Source organism: Coturnix japonica, chromosome 34, assembly GCF_054131305.1.
Source record: "Coturnix japonica strain WE chromosome 34, WE-NBRP24, whole genome shotgun sequence".
NCBI lineage: Eukaryota > Metazoa > Chordata > Aves > Galliformes > Phasianidae > Coturnix > Coturnix japonica.
The window spans coordinates 5633686-5650872 of record NC_140696.1 but is presented as its reverse complement, the minus strand read 5'-3'; the positions used below and the strand labels follow the sequence as shown (position 1 = coordinate 5650872).

At 48.8% G+C, this 17187-nt stretch overlaps 3 protein-coding genes across 14 annotated transcripts in view; 1 reads left to right on the top strand and 2 right to left on the bottom strand.

Moving 5' to 3' along the window:
* ST14 (ST14 transmembrane serine protease matriptase) overlaps positions 1-4755 on the top strand; it is a 21270-nt gene extending 16515 nt beyond the window's left edge. For all 5 annotated transcript variants that reach the window (XM_015883927.3, XM_015883926.3, XM_085525760.1 and 2 more), the window contains 10 exons: positions 147-256; positions 495-625; positions 780-884; positions 1032-1139; positions 1299-1412; positions 1750-1875; positions 2202-2388; positions 2745-3019; positions 3105-3241; positions 3543-4755. In XM_015883927.3, coding sequence (XP_015739413.2) covers positions 147-256; positions 495-625; positions 780-884; positions 1032-1139; positions 1299-1412; positions 1750-1875; positions 2202-2388; positions 2745-3019; positions 3105-3241; positions 3543-3704 — 1455 coding nt within the window. In that variant the 3' untranslated portion in view covers positions 3705-4755. The remainder of the gene's footprint in view (positions 1-146; positions 257-494; positions 626-779; positions 885-1031; positions 1140-1298; positions 1413-1749; positions 1876-2201; positions 2389-2744; positions 3020-3104; positions 3242-3542) is intronic.
* Positions 1-17089, bottom strand: part of LOC107324171 (uncharacterized) — a 19667-nt gene extending 2578 nt beyond the window's left edge. Inside the window, exons 1-15 of one of the 8 annotated variants that reach the window (XM_085525785.1) lie at positions 17016-17086; positions 16807-16878; positions 16357-16484; positions 14616-14761; positions 14295-14456; positions 13821-13956; positions 8780-12846; positions 8225-8336; positions 8001-8116; positions 6194-6335; positions 5735-5899; positions 5534-5628; positions 5321-5428; positions 4887-5071; positions 3243-4526 (exon numbers count right to left, since the gene is read on the bottom strand). In XM_085525785.1, the coding sequence (XP_085381911.1) occupies positions 5004-5071; positions 5321-5428; positions 5534-5594 (237 nt within the window). In that variant the 5' untranslated portion in view covers positions 5595-5628; positions 5735-5899; positions 6194-6335; ... (7 more) ...; positions 16807-16878; positions 17016-17086 and the 3' untranslated portion in view covers positions 3243-4526; positions 4887-5003. Of the gene's footprint in view, positions 1-3084; positions 4527-4886; positions 5072-5180; positions 5429-5533; positions 5900-6193; positions 6336-8000; positions 8117-8224; positions 8337-8432; positions 8725-8779; positions 12847-13820; positions 13957-14294; positions 14457-14615; positions 14762-16356; positions 16485-16806; positions 16879-17015 lie in introns of those variants that run through there. The other 7 variants (XM_085525784.1, XM_085525786.1, XM_085525781.1 and 4 more) reach the window with 7 other exon arrangements.
* Positions 17048-17187, bottom strand: part of ZBTB44 (zinc finger and BTB domain containing 44) — a 43860-nt gene continuing 43720 nt past the window's right edge. The window contains exon 12 of the mRNA XM_085525775.1: positions 17048-17187. Coding sequence (XP_085381901.1) covers positions 17129-17187 — 59 coding nt within the window. The 3' untranslated portion in view covers positions 17048-17128.

Sequence of the window (17187 nt, the reverse complement as noted above, 5' to 3'; positions counted from 1 at the left end):
AAGTGAGCTTACAGCAGGCTTTTGGGAAGGTATTTCTTCTTCTGCTTGACTTTGTTCCTTTTTCAGTTATCATCTATCCTTATCTCAAACCTTTTCCCATGTAACTCATCCCCATATTTAGTGCCTCTGACTCTTTCCTTTTGCAGGTTCCCTCTAAAAAGAACGTGAAGGTGCGTTTCAATATGTTCTTTGTGCTGGAGCCCGGGGTCCCAGTCAGCTCCTGCACCAAGGACTATGTGCAGATCAACAACACGAGGTAGGTGTCTGACTGTGGCTTTGGCCCTCCAAGTTAGGAGGCTGTGTTCAGTTCTATGGTGTTTGCATCTGCCTCCAACCTTCTGCCAGCTACATCAAAATTCAGCTCCTGTGTGTGGCATTGAGGTCCAGCAACTCAGTTCAGACCCTTTGTGTGGTGATGGGGAGATCAGGGATGTAAGAATGGCTCCTTGGTGTCCATCTGTAGTGCTCCATCGTTGTTTGTTCTCTCCCATCAGGTACTGTGGGGAACGTTCCCAGTTTGTGGTGGCCAGCAGCACCAACAGGATCACAGTGCAGTTCCACTCAGACCGTTCCTACACAGACACTGGGTTCTCTGCTGAGTACCTGTCCTACGACTCCAGCGATCGTGAGTTGAAGCCTGGGGGCCGTGGGTGGGAACTGGGGGTGTTCTGCAGGATAAATAAGTGGATGCTGCAAGGAAGAAGCTCAGAGCACTGGGAAGTACCACAGAGGGGGCAGCTGGAGGGCTCACGTGTTGTTTTGCTTCTCCTCCCTCCCAGCCTGCCCTGGCAAGTTTGCCTGCAGCACCGGCCGCTGCATTGAGAGAAGCATGCGCTGCGATGGGTGGATGGACTGCGTTGATGGCAGCGATGAGCGATCCTGCAGTAAGTGCCCTTCTTCCTTTTGGCTCTTCATTGCAGGGTTGGTTCTGGCAACAAGCCTCAGTGCTGCCAGATCTTCCATGTGTGTCGCTGGTGACCCCATGGGTAAGTTGCAGATCTGTCCTCTGATTTCTCTCTGTTCTTTTTCAGCCTGCACCGACCAGCAGTTCAGGTGTCAGAATGGCTGGTGCAAGCCCAAGTTCTGGCTCTGTGACAATGTGGATGACTGCGGAGACAACAGCGATGAGCTGCAATGCAGTGAGTAACTTGGGCTGGGGGTTTGAAAAAGGTGAAAGGGTGATGGAAAGAAGCACCAGTGTTTGTTGTAGCTGCAGAGGCTTTATCTATTTTAGGGGAGATGGATGCAGACATGCAGGTTTTCTGGGACTGTGAGTGCTTTGCTGTTTCTCTCCCCAGGTTGTGGAAACAACAGCTTCAAGTGCAGCAGTGGGAAGTGCATCCCCAACACACAGAAGTGTGACGGCAAGGACGACTGCGGAGATGGGAGCGACGAGGGCACCTGCAGCAAAGGTGAGGATGGGCTGTGGTGGGGACACTTGAAATGCAGCCTCTTATGGATGTACACTCATAGCTGGGCAGCCTGGAGTGCATTTCTGCCCACAATGGACTAAATCACAAAGACTGAATCTTTGTGGACTAAAAAAACACTCAAGTTTATGATTAGATTTTGATGTGGTTTCCTATAAGTGCATGAGGGGAAACCAAAGTAGAACGAACTTGTGTTGGGTTTTAATGTGTTTTTAGAACTGTTGATTGCTCAAGTATTTCCTGGGGTGTGCAGAAGTGGGGAGGGGCTCCTGAACAGCCCCTGGGACTAACCCTTCTCCCTTTGGCCTTCTCACAACAGCCCAGGCAGCAGTTGCCTGCAAGGAGTACACGTACAAATGCCGCAATGGACTCTGCATCAGCAAACAGAACCCAGAGTGTGATGGGCAGAAGGACTGCGAGGACAATTCTGATGAAGACAACTGCAGTGAGTACCCCAACCAAGGGGAATATGTGGGTTCTGGGCTGCATGTGTGGTGGAGAGAACCCTTGGGCAATAGCTGGGATCTGGCAGTAGCTGTGTTCTTCAGCAGCGTGCCAAGTGCCTGCATTGTCCAGGGTGTTTGGGGAATCACAATTCTGTGATTCTGTGAGGGTTTACACACACAGTGCAGGGGTTTGTATGCACATGTACTGATTTCAGCCATTTCTGGTGTAGGAGGGGGCACTTCTGCTGTTGTGAGAAAGGAATAGGGGGTGATGAACAGGAATGGGAGCATCTAATTAATTGTCCTTTCTCTTTCCTCTCCCCAGACTGTGGGACCCGCTCCTACGTTAGGAAATCGCGGATCGTCGGTGGGCAGAACTCGGATGTGGGAGAGTGGCCGTGGCAGGTCAGCCTCCATGCCAAGAGCCAGGGCCACGTCTGCGGAGCCTCGCTCATCTCAGAGACCTGGCTGGTGTCAGCAGCACATTGCTTCCTGCAGATGCAGGGCATCAGGTAGGTGGGAGCCGGGGTGCTGCTTCTGTTAGGGACGCTTTGTGCAGCAGGCAGAGCTCAGGGCTGCCTGGTTTAGCACTGTCAGGGACAGATGGAGTCCACTGTTTGCTTGTTGAGGTGTCACATCAGCACTGTGTGTGTTTGCAGGCACTTTGGTGATTGCTGCTGGGATTTGGGCTGACAGGTTACCCAGCCAGTGGCACTTTCAGCCACTTCCTTGTCTGAATAAGGATAGAAATTTTTAGAGGCACTTGTTAAGGGAACTTTGGAGACAGCAGGCCCAGTTTGTGAGCTGGGATGACTGCTGGCTTTGCACAGCAGGACCTCACACTGCCTGTACTCTGTGTCTCCTGCAGGTACTCAGACGCCAGCCTGTGGACAGCCTACCTGGGCCTGACTGACCAAAGCAAACGCAACGATGCCAACGTGCAAAAGAAGCAAATCAAGCGCATCATCTCCCACCCCTACTTCAATGACTACACCTATGATTATGATATTGCAGTGATGGAGCTGCAGACCCCTGCCACCTTCTCTTCTGTCGTCCAGCCCATCTGCCTGCCTGATTCCACCCACAACTTCCCTGTGGGCAAAGACCTGTGGGTGACCGGATGGGGAGCGACTACAGAAGGAGGTGAGCGCTGGCAGCAGATAATGGGGAGAATAAGGGGGCTGCTGCTGAAATGACTTTGTACTTACACAGTTTCTGGTCCTTGCAGGCAGTGGATCCGCCATCTTGCAGAAAGCAGAAATCCGGGTGATCAACCAGACCATCTGCAACCAACTGCTGACCGACCAGCTGACGCAGCGCATGATGTGCGTGGGGGTCCTGACGGGCGGCGTGGACGCGTGCCAGGTGGGCTCAGCACTATTTTATTCCAGCACACTGACTCACATTTCCACACTTAATAATATGCTGCGCAGCCGCCTGGATCCTTCTGGGTTCACATGGACAAACTAGAACGCACGGCAGCAGCAAAGTGTGTTTATTGATGCATGCTGTGGTCTCATAAATGGATCACTGGGTCAGAGCAGTGCAGCTGCACCCTGCTCACTGTGCCTGAGAGCACTTCAAATTATTTCATTCTAATTTATAAGTGGGGTTTACTTAAAGCCTTAATGGTTCCATATTTACGGTGTGGTTTGGTTTCATACAGGGAGACTCCGGGGGTCCTCTGGTCAGCGTGGAGGACAGCGGGCGGATGTTCCTGGCCGGCGTTGTGAGCTGGGGTGATGGCTGCGCACAGAGAAACAAGCCTGGAGTGTACAGCCGGCTGACAGCACTGCGGACGTGGATCAAGGAGCAGACGGGGCTCTAGGGATGGGCTCAACCCTCAGACACAACCATCACCTGCAAAGCACCGGGGGGGGACAACGCTGGCTCTGAGGCGCTGCCTCCAATTGTGAGCCTCTACCTCACTGCAGCTGAGACTCCCAGCCTTGGGCTGTTGGCTGAGCGCAGCCATTTGTTACTTCACCCTCCCACACCCCCCCATCTCAGCTTAGGAATTAATTCCTTCCATCCACACATTGATTTTTTTGTCCCTGTTTTATGGGTTAAGCAGCTGCAGGTCCCACAACGAACCTGAATGGACAGTCAGTCAACAGGGAATTAAAAAAAAATCAAACTTTAAAAAAAAAAAAAAATTAAAAAAAAAAAAAAAAAGAAAAAACACTTAGTGTTTTTAGAAGCAAGCGGGAGGGAGAGGTTCAGGTTCCATGCTCTCATCATCTATTCTCTCTCATTGCATTAATTCTGTAATCAATTAATTGTCATCTTCTGTCTGGTCTTCAGTGATGAGGGAGGGGATGAAGCTGCTTCTCTCTTCTCCGTGGATCACAGCTGCTCTGGGTCAGCAATCCTGGGCCCGGCTTCTGTGCTTCTGTTGGTGCGATGCTGAGGGTTGAAGCAGGGCTGAAACGTGGCCTCAAATGAAGGGAAACCTGGAAAGGCAAAACCCTGCCACAGAGAGCAGGGAGAGAGGAATTACCTTCTCGTTGTGCCTCAGGTTGCTCCTTAGAAGCCAGCACCGCCGTTCCCATTGCACTGAGGTGGCTGCGTTGTGCAGGACCCAGCATACAGCAATGAGTTCCTTGCAGGCAGAATCCAGGGGCAGAGAGGGGTGTTCACAGCTTGGCTCCTAGGGAAACAAAAGCTGTCAGATCACCCCACTCTTTTTACTGTTTCAAGGAAAAAAATATGCAATAATGTGACTGCTGAATGTGATTTGGTTTTTCCTGTGTAGCCCAGTCCTGTCCTTAGGAGAACACTCCCAGTGAATTCAGTTCAGTCTTTACCTGTAAATACATCGTTTTGTAAGAGTCTGGATGAAATGAAAATGCCCTAATAATAAACTGGGATATTTTATAGTACGTGGTCTGGGTGGTTCTTCATGGGCTTCTATGCAAGCCCAACTCATTTCCATGTGAGCAGCCATCCAAGGAGGGGGCTGAGCATCACAAATGGAAGTGCTCCAAAACCCTTCACCTATTCCTCCTACCTTATGTGCTGCTTTGGGCATCCTCAGGCTCCATTCCAATGCAGAGAGGCACAGCTCAGCTCCTTCGTGCTGTGCTTCCTACATGGAAACACAGGGACAGCACTGCTGCAGGTTCTTCTATGGCTGGCACAGGGACTGCTCTGCATGCTCAGCCACGCTGCTTCCTATGGCCAGGAAAACAAGCCCTAAGGAAAAAGCAGAAAAGCAAAAATAAGAGAAAGAGCCACACAGCCCAAAAGACACTGCAAGGAAAACAATAAATAAAACACCACGAGCCACCAACAGCTCACAAACCATTCCTCAAATCCAAAGTCCAGCCTGGTTGTGGGTGCAGATGGATTTGTGCTGCATGCAGCTGCTCTCCATTGCTGCCAGCTTCTTTGTCCAGGGGACAGAAGGATTTTAAAAGGATTTTAACTGCTTCGTAGTCTCACCAGAGTGCTGCAGAGGCAGACAGGGCTGCCAAGGTGGTGCGTTGGCCATAGTGTGCCAGAAGCACAGCTGCTGGGGCTCATAGGGGAGGGTCTGTGCCTCATTTCTCCCTGCAAAGAGACAAAGAAACATCTTAGTGCTTACACAATGCTGCAGCAATGTACAGGCTTTTAGTGGGGGCACCCACTGACCAGGGGCTCTGACAAAACACTCACACATGGGCAGACCTGGGCTGGGTGCCAGGGTGCCACAGCTGCAGTGCTCTGTTCTGGCCATGCTCTCATTCTTGCATTTGGAAGAGATGCTTAGACTGGACCAGAACAAGCCACTCAGCTCCCTGTGGGAGCTTGAGCTGCCCAGACATTCCCCTCCCCTCTCCCCACAGCCACTCCTGTGGGTCCTGCAGGTTCTCCTACCTCTGTGCAGACCCTCTGTCCAGTCCTACTGGTCAAGAAACAAACACAGCATCAGAGAGATGGAGACCCACCAGCCATTCCTCACCTCGAGGCAGCACAAATGAGTGCTCATTCTCAGCTATCAGCAGTACAGGCCCTGCATGAAGCATCATCTGCCCTGAATTACTGGGGAAAGAGAAGGAAGGTTTCTTAAAAGCCTTTTTGGCTCAAGCACGGAGCTCATCCTTGCTTTTGCCAGCACATTTCCTTTATGCCCCAAACATACATGTAACCAGAAACTGACTGCCAGCAAAGGGCTGCAGTCACTTCTGCTGTCAGCCTGTCCCTCCTGCAGAGCTCCTTCCTGTAGCCCCTGTGGGCTCCCAGTGCCACCCACACCAGAATGGGGTGATTACAAACTCTGGATTACATCAGCTGATACACAAAGGAGGCCAGCAGGGGGGAACACACAGCACTAACCTTGGCATTGCTTTGGATGTGTTTACTGCGCCTGTAACTCGAGATGAGTCGTGTTTGTGGTCTCGTGGGTTTGGCAAGGCAGAGCTTGGAGTGGTTGGGACAAGAGCTGAAAACATTAATACGACTCCAGCATCACCTTCACCTTAGAAGAGAAAGGCCAGCATCCTTAAGCCTGCCTCCAGCATTCAATAACCTGGGTCAGAGTATTGTACAGACAAAAGGAAGGAACCAGCACAGAACTGCCCTACCCCAAAGCTTTGCAAGCACCTGCTCCATTGGAGCAGCATGATTACTGCCTTGCTTCCCTCCTTGCCCAAGCTTTTGTGCTCTCACCTCCCACAGCCTTGAAGGTGCCAATGCAGTGCTGCAACTCCCTCTAAGCTACATCAAGCTTGGGACCTCCATCAGGACTGGAGACCTACATCTCCATGATGAGACAGATAATTTATCCTCTAAATAACCCCCTCCCCACTCCCTACAGCCTCACATGAGAGCACAGCAACCTTTCCCCTCATGTGCTTTCTTCCCTGATGCTATTGCTGGCTTCTTGCAGCCCATTAGAGCAAGCCAAGGAGGAGTGCCAAGAGCAGGATTTCAGCAAGAGACAAAGCCTGCAGTTAGAGATCAGCTCTGGGGAAACTGTGAGACACGCAATGGGGGTGGGGGGTTATCAGGGGCCTGGATGCACCCTGAACAAGCAGTTCCTGTGCGCTACTAAAAGCTATCAGAGAAACCAAGGAAATCCCAGCCAAGACTCATGTAGCATCAGAACAGCACAAAAATAGTCACACGATAAGCTGGCATATCAGATGCTCTCTGTGCCCCAAAGCAAACAGCACAGGACTACTCAGAGCTCAGCTCCTGCTCCTACAGAAACCATTTCTTCATAAAGCATAACTAAAGAATAAAATAGCAAGATTAAACCAAGCTAAAATAGCAAGATTAAGGCAAGCTGTGCCCTGGAGCCCAGACCCCACTAGATGTCCCTCTCAGCCAAGGCACAAAAGCTCCTGGAACATCACCAGGAGGAGGACCAAAGAAATCCAAAGGCCAAAGGGGAGGGAGCCGAGGGGAACAAGTGCAGAGAAAAGGAAAGAGCAGGCAGGGAAGGGAAACAAGTGTAGGCAGCACCAGATGGAGAGGAGAGCTAAGCAGTCCATAGCAGCTGGCCTTGCCTGCAAGATGCTTAAGGGAGGTACTGTGGGGGATAAAAGGGACTCATATCGTCCCCTCTCAGGGTGAGGGTCCAACTCGAGGAGCTCCCTCCAGCAGCCCACTTCAAGTCTTTCCCAGTTCACCAGGAGGCTCCAAATCATTTCCCCTCTGCTGCTGTTCAGATCATTGCCCCCAAGTGGCAACACGTTAGAAGAAACAGTCCTCCTGCTGCTCCACGTTAATAGAAACAAGCTGATAGAACCCAAACTGTGTTTCATTTCAACGCAGGGTGCATCTGATACTGTGGGATTTAGGTTCTCCCTGTGCAGCCCAGAGCACCCCCAACACTCTAAGTGCATCCCACGACTGTCTAGAGCCTCCTAGCAGTGTTTCAATGCTGTCTTCCCCCTCTCCTGCCCCAAGATACTCCTAATACACCCCCAGTGCCCTCCAGTGTTGTCTAGAAATGCCCAGGAGGCCCTGGGGACCTCTAGGCTGCACCACAAGGGCACTAGCAATGCACTTGGTGTCTCTAGACAGTCCTGTAGGTCACTGGGAGTTTATTGAGCTCTAGATAGTGCTGGAAGTGTAGTACGAAGATCAAGGCAGCACCAGACATCACTGGGAAGGTTCTCATTATCTTTACACATACCTGTATTAGGATTTGTATTAATGCCCTGCAATCACTTCTGTGCCAGCAGAGGGACCCACTTCCCATGCCACTGCCTGCTTGCTGATTTGTGTCCCCAGCACACATCCTCCAGTTTGCTGAGGGGGAGACAAGAAGAAAAAACACAAGGTAAGTTAAAATCCCACCCAGCAGACTCTACCATACAGAGACCCACCTTTGGATGGCCATAGGCTCACTGCTCTTACCAAATACCTTGGTCCTCCTCAGTTTCTATGCTCAGCAGCTCCAGCCCAGCTGAATCTCCTGGATTTGGGCTCCTCAGATCATGGGTGCACAGGGCAGAACAGGACTCATCTCCTGTAGCAGAAGCATTAAGAGCAAGAGGAAGATCCCTGTCATCCTCTCCAGCCTTTGGGGAATGTCAAGTGACACTGCAGAGTTCATGGAAAGCACCTGATTGAACACTTGAATCCCAGCTGTCTGGCACAGTTGGCAGCCATCTCAGGAGAAACCCAGGGCTGACACAGCAAAGCAGGGACAGAGGTGAGCTGCCCAGGTTTAGAAGCAGGCTGATGGAAAGGCAAGAGCTGAAAGCTCAGTAGGAGGGATTTCCAACAGCTGCCACTCGACACAGGGCAGACATACAAACCACAGCAAACCAGAGCTCATGCCTAATCTAACGCCATCCCTCTCAGAGCTCACAGTGGGGAATAAAAGTGACAACAGTTTTATAAATAAAGAGCTCACTGTCACCCACGGGGAACATGAGATGCTTTGGCAAAGGCAGGTCTTGCAGTCACCTTGTTTTAATGTCAGCTGTTGTTTGGTTCAGCCACCCTTCTGAGATGGCAGCTTGGGCTTCCTCCAAAAAGAGGAGAGTCTTTTGCTGTATGTTGACGACCCTAAAAACAAACAAGCCAGAAATAGAGTCAGATGCCATTTTGAAGATGGATCAATTCTTCTGCTCCAGGACTACACATCACCTACCAAGGGAGGCAAGGAGCTGTGGTTCCTTCCACACAAAGGACATAGAGTTTTTCCCTTGCTCACCCCTAAAGAATCACAATACTCTTGTAGAAAGAAAGCGCCAGGCCTTGATTTCTGCACAACCATCAGATCAGTCAGAAAAACAAACATGAGAGGAGACAGAACATAAACCTGAGGCCTTACAGTTCCAGACTGAGCTTTAGCATTGGCCAGCAGAACACTGACAAGTCGATTTCTATTTACTAGTGCTAAGCATGTACCAGGCCTACAGAAGAGAAGATATCCACCCTATTTGATTTGCAGCCTCCCACAGGGCTTCTGATGGGCACTGGAGGCAAATAAATGCCCCTCTGAACTGTCAGGTTCAGCATCCATAGCAGAGAAGATGGCTGTTCCTCCTTATCAATGCAATTGGCAGCTCAGAAGAAACAAAGAAGCCTCTACGAAACACAAGGGTCCACACTGCAGTTGTTTCCACACCAGAAGCATTCACATTTTAGTGCAGGACCATTAAATCCACCTTGGGACCAGCCTTCCGAAATGAATTCTTATTGTGGCAGCTGTCAGCACCGCAAAGCTGTGACTCAGAAGAGATCTTCTGTGATCCTGGTGGCAGCTCAGCCTCTTTGTGCAAACGCTGTTGGCTACAGACACATTAAAAGGCTCAGAGCACAAAGCAGGAGACATTTTGTAATGCCACGAGTGGACAGACGGAGCCCTTCAGAGAGGAGCATTATACCTAATGCAGCACTGCCCCTCTGAGCAACAGCATCCTGCTCTGGGGTTCATTGGCACAGGTAAAATCTTTCACATCTGCTGCACTTACAGTAAGAGGGATGACAGCTTCTTTACGAATGCGCAGAGCTTCCAAAGAAGAACAGCATGGAGGGTTGCCTTGGAGACTGCAGTAAGCAATGTGCTGCCAGATGACTGGGTCTCATACCACAGCAGGCATTTGCCAGAAGGGTGATCTCAGCAGCGTGCACTGCATTAACAAACATTCCTTGATGGAAAGAGTGAGTCTGCGTAAGGATCGGGTGAATCAGGCTGCACGGAAGGTGGTTCTTTATGTTACCAATTAGTCATGTTCTTGGGCTCTGCCACCACAGCAAGTGGCACGGCTGTGGTTCTCATCAGAGCAGAGCAGCTTTTCTTTCCAAGAACACCAGCAGCAGGACTGGCATGCAGCACTGGGCTGCAGGGGACCACAGACCCACTAGCTGCCCTCTGTTACACCACAAGAGATGAGAGTACAAGGTAATTCCCCACCTCTGGTCAAACCACAGCAGAGAATGTGTCACGGAGCCTTCTGCTCAATTAGGGTGATGCACAAAGCAGCCTCCAGGTGACTCCTGACAAAAAGCAAAGCTCCCCATCAAATGATGCACTACGCTACCACAGACCTCTCAACCCCTACCAAGTGTCCACCCCACCCTTAACATCTCTGCCATTATTACGTTTTATTCCAGTCTTGTCCCTTGCACAACCACATGTTAAATATTTACTTGCCTCTTCTCATACTGGCTCCCATTTGACAGCGTCTCCAAGGCCTGATCCCACTCATCCTTCATGGAAGATGCTTTATCCCATCATAACCCATCTATTTAGCAGATGATGTTTTAAGAGCTACTTCAGCATTAGCTGAGCCACTGGTTGCACAGCATTGGCAGCACAGGCAGGATAAAGCAAAGAAAGCAATCCATGCTATTGCTATAATATCCATGCTATAATAGCAATCCTCAGCTTGTTAAGGAAAAGCAAGCTTCTCAACTAAGTGCTAGGCACAAGCAAAGCCAGAAGTAAAGAACAGCCATTACCATATGTTCAGTTTGCCATTTAGTTCAACATTCCAAGGGTGGTAATCTCCCATTTGGGGCATGCTTATGCTCTATAGAAGAAATCTTTCCACAAACATCTAATTTCCAGGAGGACCAGCAGGTCTTGGTGCCCATACTGCCCAAACTATCAATGCTTACCAGGCTTAGAGACACTCATCTCGATGTTTTCCCATCCAAAGGGAACATCCTTTTTGTTTCAGGACAATCAAAGTGACACCAAAAGAGTTAACCAGTTCTCCAATAACACTATGAGCATTAACCCACCACAGCTTTATGTTCTCTTCCACTGTGGAATCTGCAATGTGGAATCCGAGAGAGGAACAGAATCAGGTGGAGAATGAGGAAAACATTTCTCAGAGTGAGAAATCCACCAGGCCTCCCAAGGGAAGCAGAAAAAGAAAAGCTCTAATGCTTGAGTCACTTAAAACTGGACCAAGTACAGGAAAATCCAGTGGAAGGGAACAAGCCTTCCCTATTGTGGGGGGAATGGAGAAGTTGGATGACCTCAGATCTTTCCCATCTCCAGTCCGTGTGGTTCCAGAACTGTGAATGCAATAATTTACACAGCACAGAGCAGGTAAGTGAGATGACCGGCTGTTGCTCTCAACCTGCCACAGAATGAGCCAACCCAACCAACACAACTCATGCAACAACAGTCAGGATCTGGACCACCAGGTCCACACTCACGTTGCAGTGAGGAGCAGCTGTAAACAGGACCAGAAATAGCATCTACTGGAAGAACTGTGCAACAGCAGCTGCTTTTGATGGCTGTTAATATTGACTGGTTGCATCTCCAAGATGAAACACTTCAGACCAACGTTACCTGATAATAGACTCACACTTTGTATAGCACAAGTGTCGTGCTCAAGTGTTTTCAGACAGATCCTTTCAGTTATTCACGATATCAGTGGCTTCAGGAGAACTAATACAGTCAAAGAAATATACCCAGCAGCACAGTACAGGATACTATTGGCTTTGCTGTTTAAGAGCCACCTGCTCCAGGAACAGTTACCTTCTACCAGCTGGGAGAGGAAGAAAATCCCACTGGGAAAAGCTCCTTGATTATCATCAGCCTTTCACACACCTTGGAAACAACTGGTGCTGATGCCTGGAAGATACTGGATAGCCCATTCATTTAATGGCAAACCCTGGCAAGCATGAGTTAACTCCGAAGCATGGTTCAGCCATCAGAGACCTGCACTTACTGCAGTATTCCCAAATACACCAGCAGATAAACTCAAAGGCATCAACTCTGAGTCTACCAGGATTCTCTGTAAGGCAGCAATTACCCATGCAAGGACACTTGCCCTTGACAGCAACTTGGCAGAGCAGCGAGGAGGGCTATTAGATTGCAATTCTAGCAGAGTGCCAGCTTGCTTGTTGAAACATGGCATTTGCAGTATGATGAATTCCGATTTCAAGATAATTTATAGCCTCAGTAAATAAACAGGCTCATGGCTGTTTAAACACTGTTTAACTGTCGTATACAACAGCTCTGGGCAAGCACGCTGAAGAACAGAACAGTTGTCTGAGCTGGGAAGCAGACAGCAGTAGAAAGCAAGTGAAATCTAAAATACTTCCCATCAGAAACGAGCTGTTTCCTCTCTCAAAAACCAAAGCAACCTCTGAACACAGGTCTTGCTCACCCTCCTCCTTGTGTCTGCACCAGATCAAAACCTTTTGTAGAATGATGTGTTATCACGTCACCTCCCATAGGGTGCCTTTTGAACTGGCTGATCCCAATCACCATACCTGAGCTCACACCATTTTGCTCACCTGTTTGGGACATGGTAGAAATCATAGTGACGACTTTCAGGTTTCCTAAAATGGAGCTGGAAAGTCTGGAGATAAGTTTAGAAAGCAAGTTAAGATACCTTTGAAACCAAGGTTGAAGGGATCCATTTTTTTGCTCTGTTACCAGAGATGTTCTGGACTGAAGGACATTCCTGCTCCTTCCCTACCCATATTTAACATAGAAACATACTTACATGAACCTGCAGCTCCAAGAACAAAAGAAATCAGTGGGGGCTGGAGGCACCAACCTGGGAAATAACAGCCAAAATGTAAGTTACAGGGAAGAGCCAACCAACAGATGCTGAAACATATCAACCCTCTGGAGAATGGAATCATTCTGGACAAAGCAAGGGGCTGGATATTCCCTAACAGTCATGGGATGAGAGGAAAAGGAAAACTTGAGCTGCCTATTGAGGGTTGCTCCCAAGAGGAAGGCTCAGATGAGTCTCTTCTTCCAGGGAAGGGACAGAACATCCTCCCTGCGACCAGCTTATCACCCCACTGCGGCACATAGGAGATGTAGGAACAGCCCTGCCAGGAGCACAGAGGAGATGAACTCATTCCCTCCCCCATGCGCTTGTTCCTATAGATCCAGCCACTCAGAATATTTATCCCATGTTTCGATTGTGCCTGTGGGTCTACTTGGCTTGATGCTCTGAATAAATTAAGAGCAAGGAAAGGGAAATTGCTGAACACAGCCAAGCCATTGTATGGGGCCAGAAACCTTGCCACTCTTAGACAGTGGATTCCCACTCCAAGCAATGCTGTTACAAGGTCAGAGCAGGAGCCATAGCATTTACTAGTGGTTTTGCTGGCATCTAGGCCAGATAAAGGGTCAGCACAGCAAAGAAAGGGGTTTCAGCCACACATTGCACCATGGCTGAAGCACAGCAAGAGGGAGAGACAACAGGAACCAGCAGAGCCAGGGATGAGTGAGAAGACAGCCCTGCCCATACAGGATGTGAATAGCCTCTGACATAAGGGTAACTGAGTCTCTTGGATGAAAGACAGCTTATAAAGCTGCCCGCCACAGCCTTATTGAAGCCCCAGGCAATCCTCTCAGACCCTCCATTTTCCTCTAAAGGCAGGACAGTATCTCAGAACTGCCTTTATAATGAGAAAACACACACAGGACATTACTGCAGCAGATGATCTCACACAGACATGAAGGCTTCATACCAACAGTCGTGTCTCACAGATAGCACAGCTTGCCAGCACTCACCTGAGGAACCAGCACAGAGTTGGGACAGTTCCCAGGAGCCTCAAGTGTCATTCCCTGTGTAATTATTGTGTTTCACTCAAAGCCAACACAGCTCATGCTGTCATGACTGCCAGCACTACCCATCCCTCTATTGGCCCTGTGGGAAGAGTTCACACACAGGTGGAAGGAAAGCAGAGTCCTGATTCAATGGACAAGTGATGTCCTGACCTTAAAAACTGGCATCAGAGCCCAAAAGTTCAAATGCAGAGTTGAATTGTTAAAGAACTCAGAAGAGCTCAAGATGCAGCCTATGCCTTGCCTGTACATGTGCATCTACATCAGAGCCAACTGGAAGTCTCAAGCACTAACTTGGTACCAAGTGAGCACTAAGGGATCTTGCCTCTTAGCTGAGTTCAGTGTTACTACAGGGTGCCAGTTCATACCTGGTTTGTGTCCAGAAGGCTCTGAACACAGGGAAAACGAACACGCACCTACCTGCAAAACACCAGAGATGTTCAGACTGAAGTGGGTCAGGTTCAGAGTGAAGCCAGGATCTACAGGGAGATCATCTCAGCCTCTCAGATGTTAATTCCACACTACCCTGGAGCACATTGCTTAGAGGGCTATGAGCCACGGCACCAAGCAGCAGCAAGTTACCTGAAGTCACAGAACACGAGATATGAAAACACAACAACCAACCCTCAAATGTGCCAAGTCTTCACCTTAGGTCTGACCCAGCACATCATCAGCACAGCTCACAGTTGGTTAGGCAGTGGTGGGTAGCACACAGAGCACCTCGAGTCCTCTGTTACTTACAGTCAGGCTTAGTGTACTTCCAAAATCTTTCCAGCAGATCTAGTTCTGCTCCCAGGCGTGGGTGTTACTGAGAATCGCTGCTGCTGGGAAGAATTGTTCAGCAAACACACTTTGAACAGGATCCATACAGAAGAGTTTTGTATTTCCTGAATGGAAACGAAACCCCTTTATATAGGCTGGATTGGAGATTCAATGGCCAAACTGTTCCCTTCAGACCTTATTTTCTTTGGACCTTGAGTATACCCCACATGAGACATCTGGCAAAGGACTTGCAGGATACAGTTTGCTTTGGCACTAGCTGGGTTTGGAGCTCACAATGTTTAAATAGGATTTTATGAATTGAACAGTCTTGCTCTCTTCTGTAATGCTTCAAATTAAGGTTTCCACATATGCCTTTAATAGAGATTCACTAAGACACTTATTGCACGTTAAATAAACATCACTCAGTGAAACAGAACACCCTCATTGAGGGATTAACAAACATACAATTCAGTCAGGCTGCTGCAGCTGTTAAACCTCAAATACAACTTCAATGTCATAATCAGTCATTTTATTAAGATAATAATTGCCCTCTTAATGCTAATTAAGTGACTAATGCCTTCGCAGTCATGTGATGCTGTCCACTGATAACCCCTGTTTAATAATAGATGCAGTAGCCCACTCCCTCCCTATCTCCAAGAGCTCAGGTTAATTAACAGGAGGGCGCAGAGTTGTTCACTGTCTGCTACCCCAAATAAACTTCCAGAGCAGAGTTAGAGGAGTGTCATCTGTTTCTCTGGACAGGGAGGAAGGCACATGAAAAATAGACACTTGGGTTTTGTTCCTCTCTCTTCCTGAGAGGAGATGGTAAGTTGCTCAAGCTAAATGGTTTGTTTTTAACCAGGTAAGCAGAGCAGAGGAATAAATACCAGCCAAAACCATTGGCTGCAGTGCCAGTAAGGTAGAAAGGGATCGCTGCCCTAACCACAAGGCCCACATACATACCTCTGTCCTGCCAAGAACACCTCACTGGGACCTTACTCATAGAGCTGGGGAAGCCCAGACAACCTGCAGGTCCAAGACCATGCTCAGATGGTAAACAGAGGATGTCAATCTACAGCCTGTACCTCCCAGCACAACACTGCAACCCCAGCAGTGTCTCCAGCTTTGCAGGCACCCAGCTCTGTGCTCAGTACATCGGACACAGCTGTTCAGCCCCCACAATCTTGAGGCTCATGCAGCAGTTAAGACCAGACTCCACAGCCTGACCATCCATCATGAGATGGACCAGATGTTCCAGCATGGGCTACAATAGGGCTCAGCAGCATCACAGAGCCTGGAGCCAAGGCAGTGTTGTAACACTTGGCTGCCTACGCAGAGAGATTCCCTGCCCTTCATTCCCAGATTTCAGTAATGATTATTGCTTTTAAAAGTTTAAAATAAAGAAAAGAGGATTCCTTGGGTCTTCATCATCTTAATTGGAAGAATATCTTCCATAAATGGTAAATGTAATTGACCTCATTTAAAAAAGAAGGGGCAGGGAGGAGCAAGTTACCGCTTGCCATGTGATAGTAACCTTTCTTGCAGCTCAGGGATTCAAGTTACTAGCACAGGCAGGCTTCCATTTGTTAGACTATAAAATAACACATTGCCAAACCTTATAATGGACTGCAGATTTAGATATTGATTAATTGTTGAAATATCTCTGCAATGTACTGTGTTAAAGGGGAAATGACCTCATGTTTCCTTTGAGACTCCTCACCTTCCTCCTACTCCAAGAATCCCTGCAGCGCAGCTTGCTGCTGTCCTTGCCATCCCCTTGTTGCATGGAGCTCCATCGCAGTTCACACGAGTCCTTTGTAACCTGTTCATCTTACGCTGAAGCTGCTTCTAAAGGTATTCAGGAGGAAAAAGAGTCAGATTCAAACAAAAAAAGCCCACAGTAGGAACATAAGGACACCAAAGATGTGCAGGCACACAAGTGTCACAAGAGCACACCGATATCTGACACTGAGGGTGCTTGGATCAGAACAGCAGCTCAATGGGAGAGAAACACTGAATTCCATTTCGCTTCCAAAAGCAGAAGATAACAAACAGAAAAGACATATGACAATAACACACGTGCTAAGAAACAAAGGTTAAAGACATCCACCATTTCCAGAACAGCAGAAGCAATTCTGAAACACACAACTCAATGCTCACTGTTACTCACTGTGCACGTCAGGTTGGCAGCTTTCACTTCCACTGGGCAACCACACCGCTGATGGGTTGTTGTCTTTATGATCTATGCACAGCAAATAAGGTTAGGAATTAAATCAAAGCTATTTGGATCCCAGCTCTCACACAGAGATGGCACAGCACAAAGCAGCACCTTCCCAACACACCTCTTAAAATCTTCTGTGTGAGATGCCTTTCTCCTACCTTTCATTGCAGCTTCCCAGTACTTAAAGCTCTTTTTGATCACGTTGTCTTCCCAGGGAGATGATCCAGTAGAAGTGCTGGTGCTTCAAGAAGCTGTTTGTTGATATGGGCTCTTATTCTGGGCTTTCCAGATCTTTGGGCACCCTGGAAAAGGCTCCAGCAGCTGGTTGAG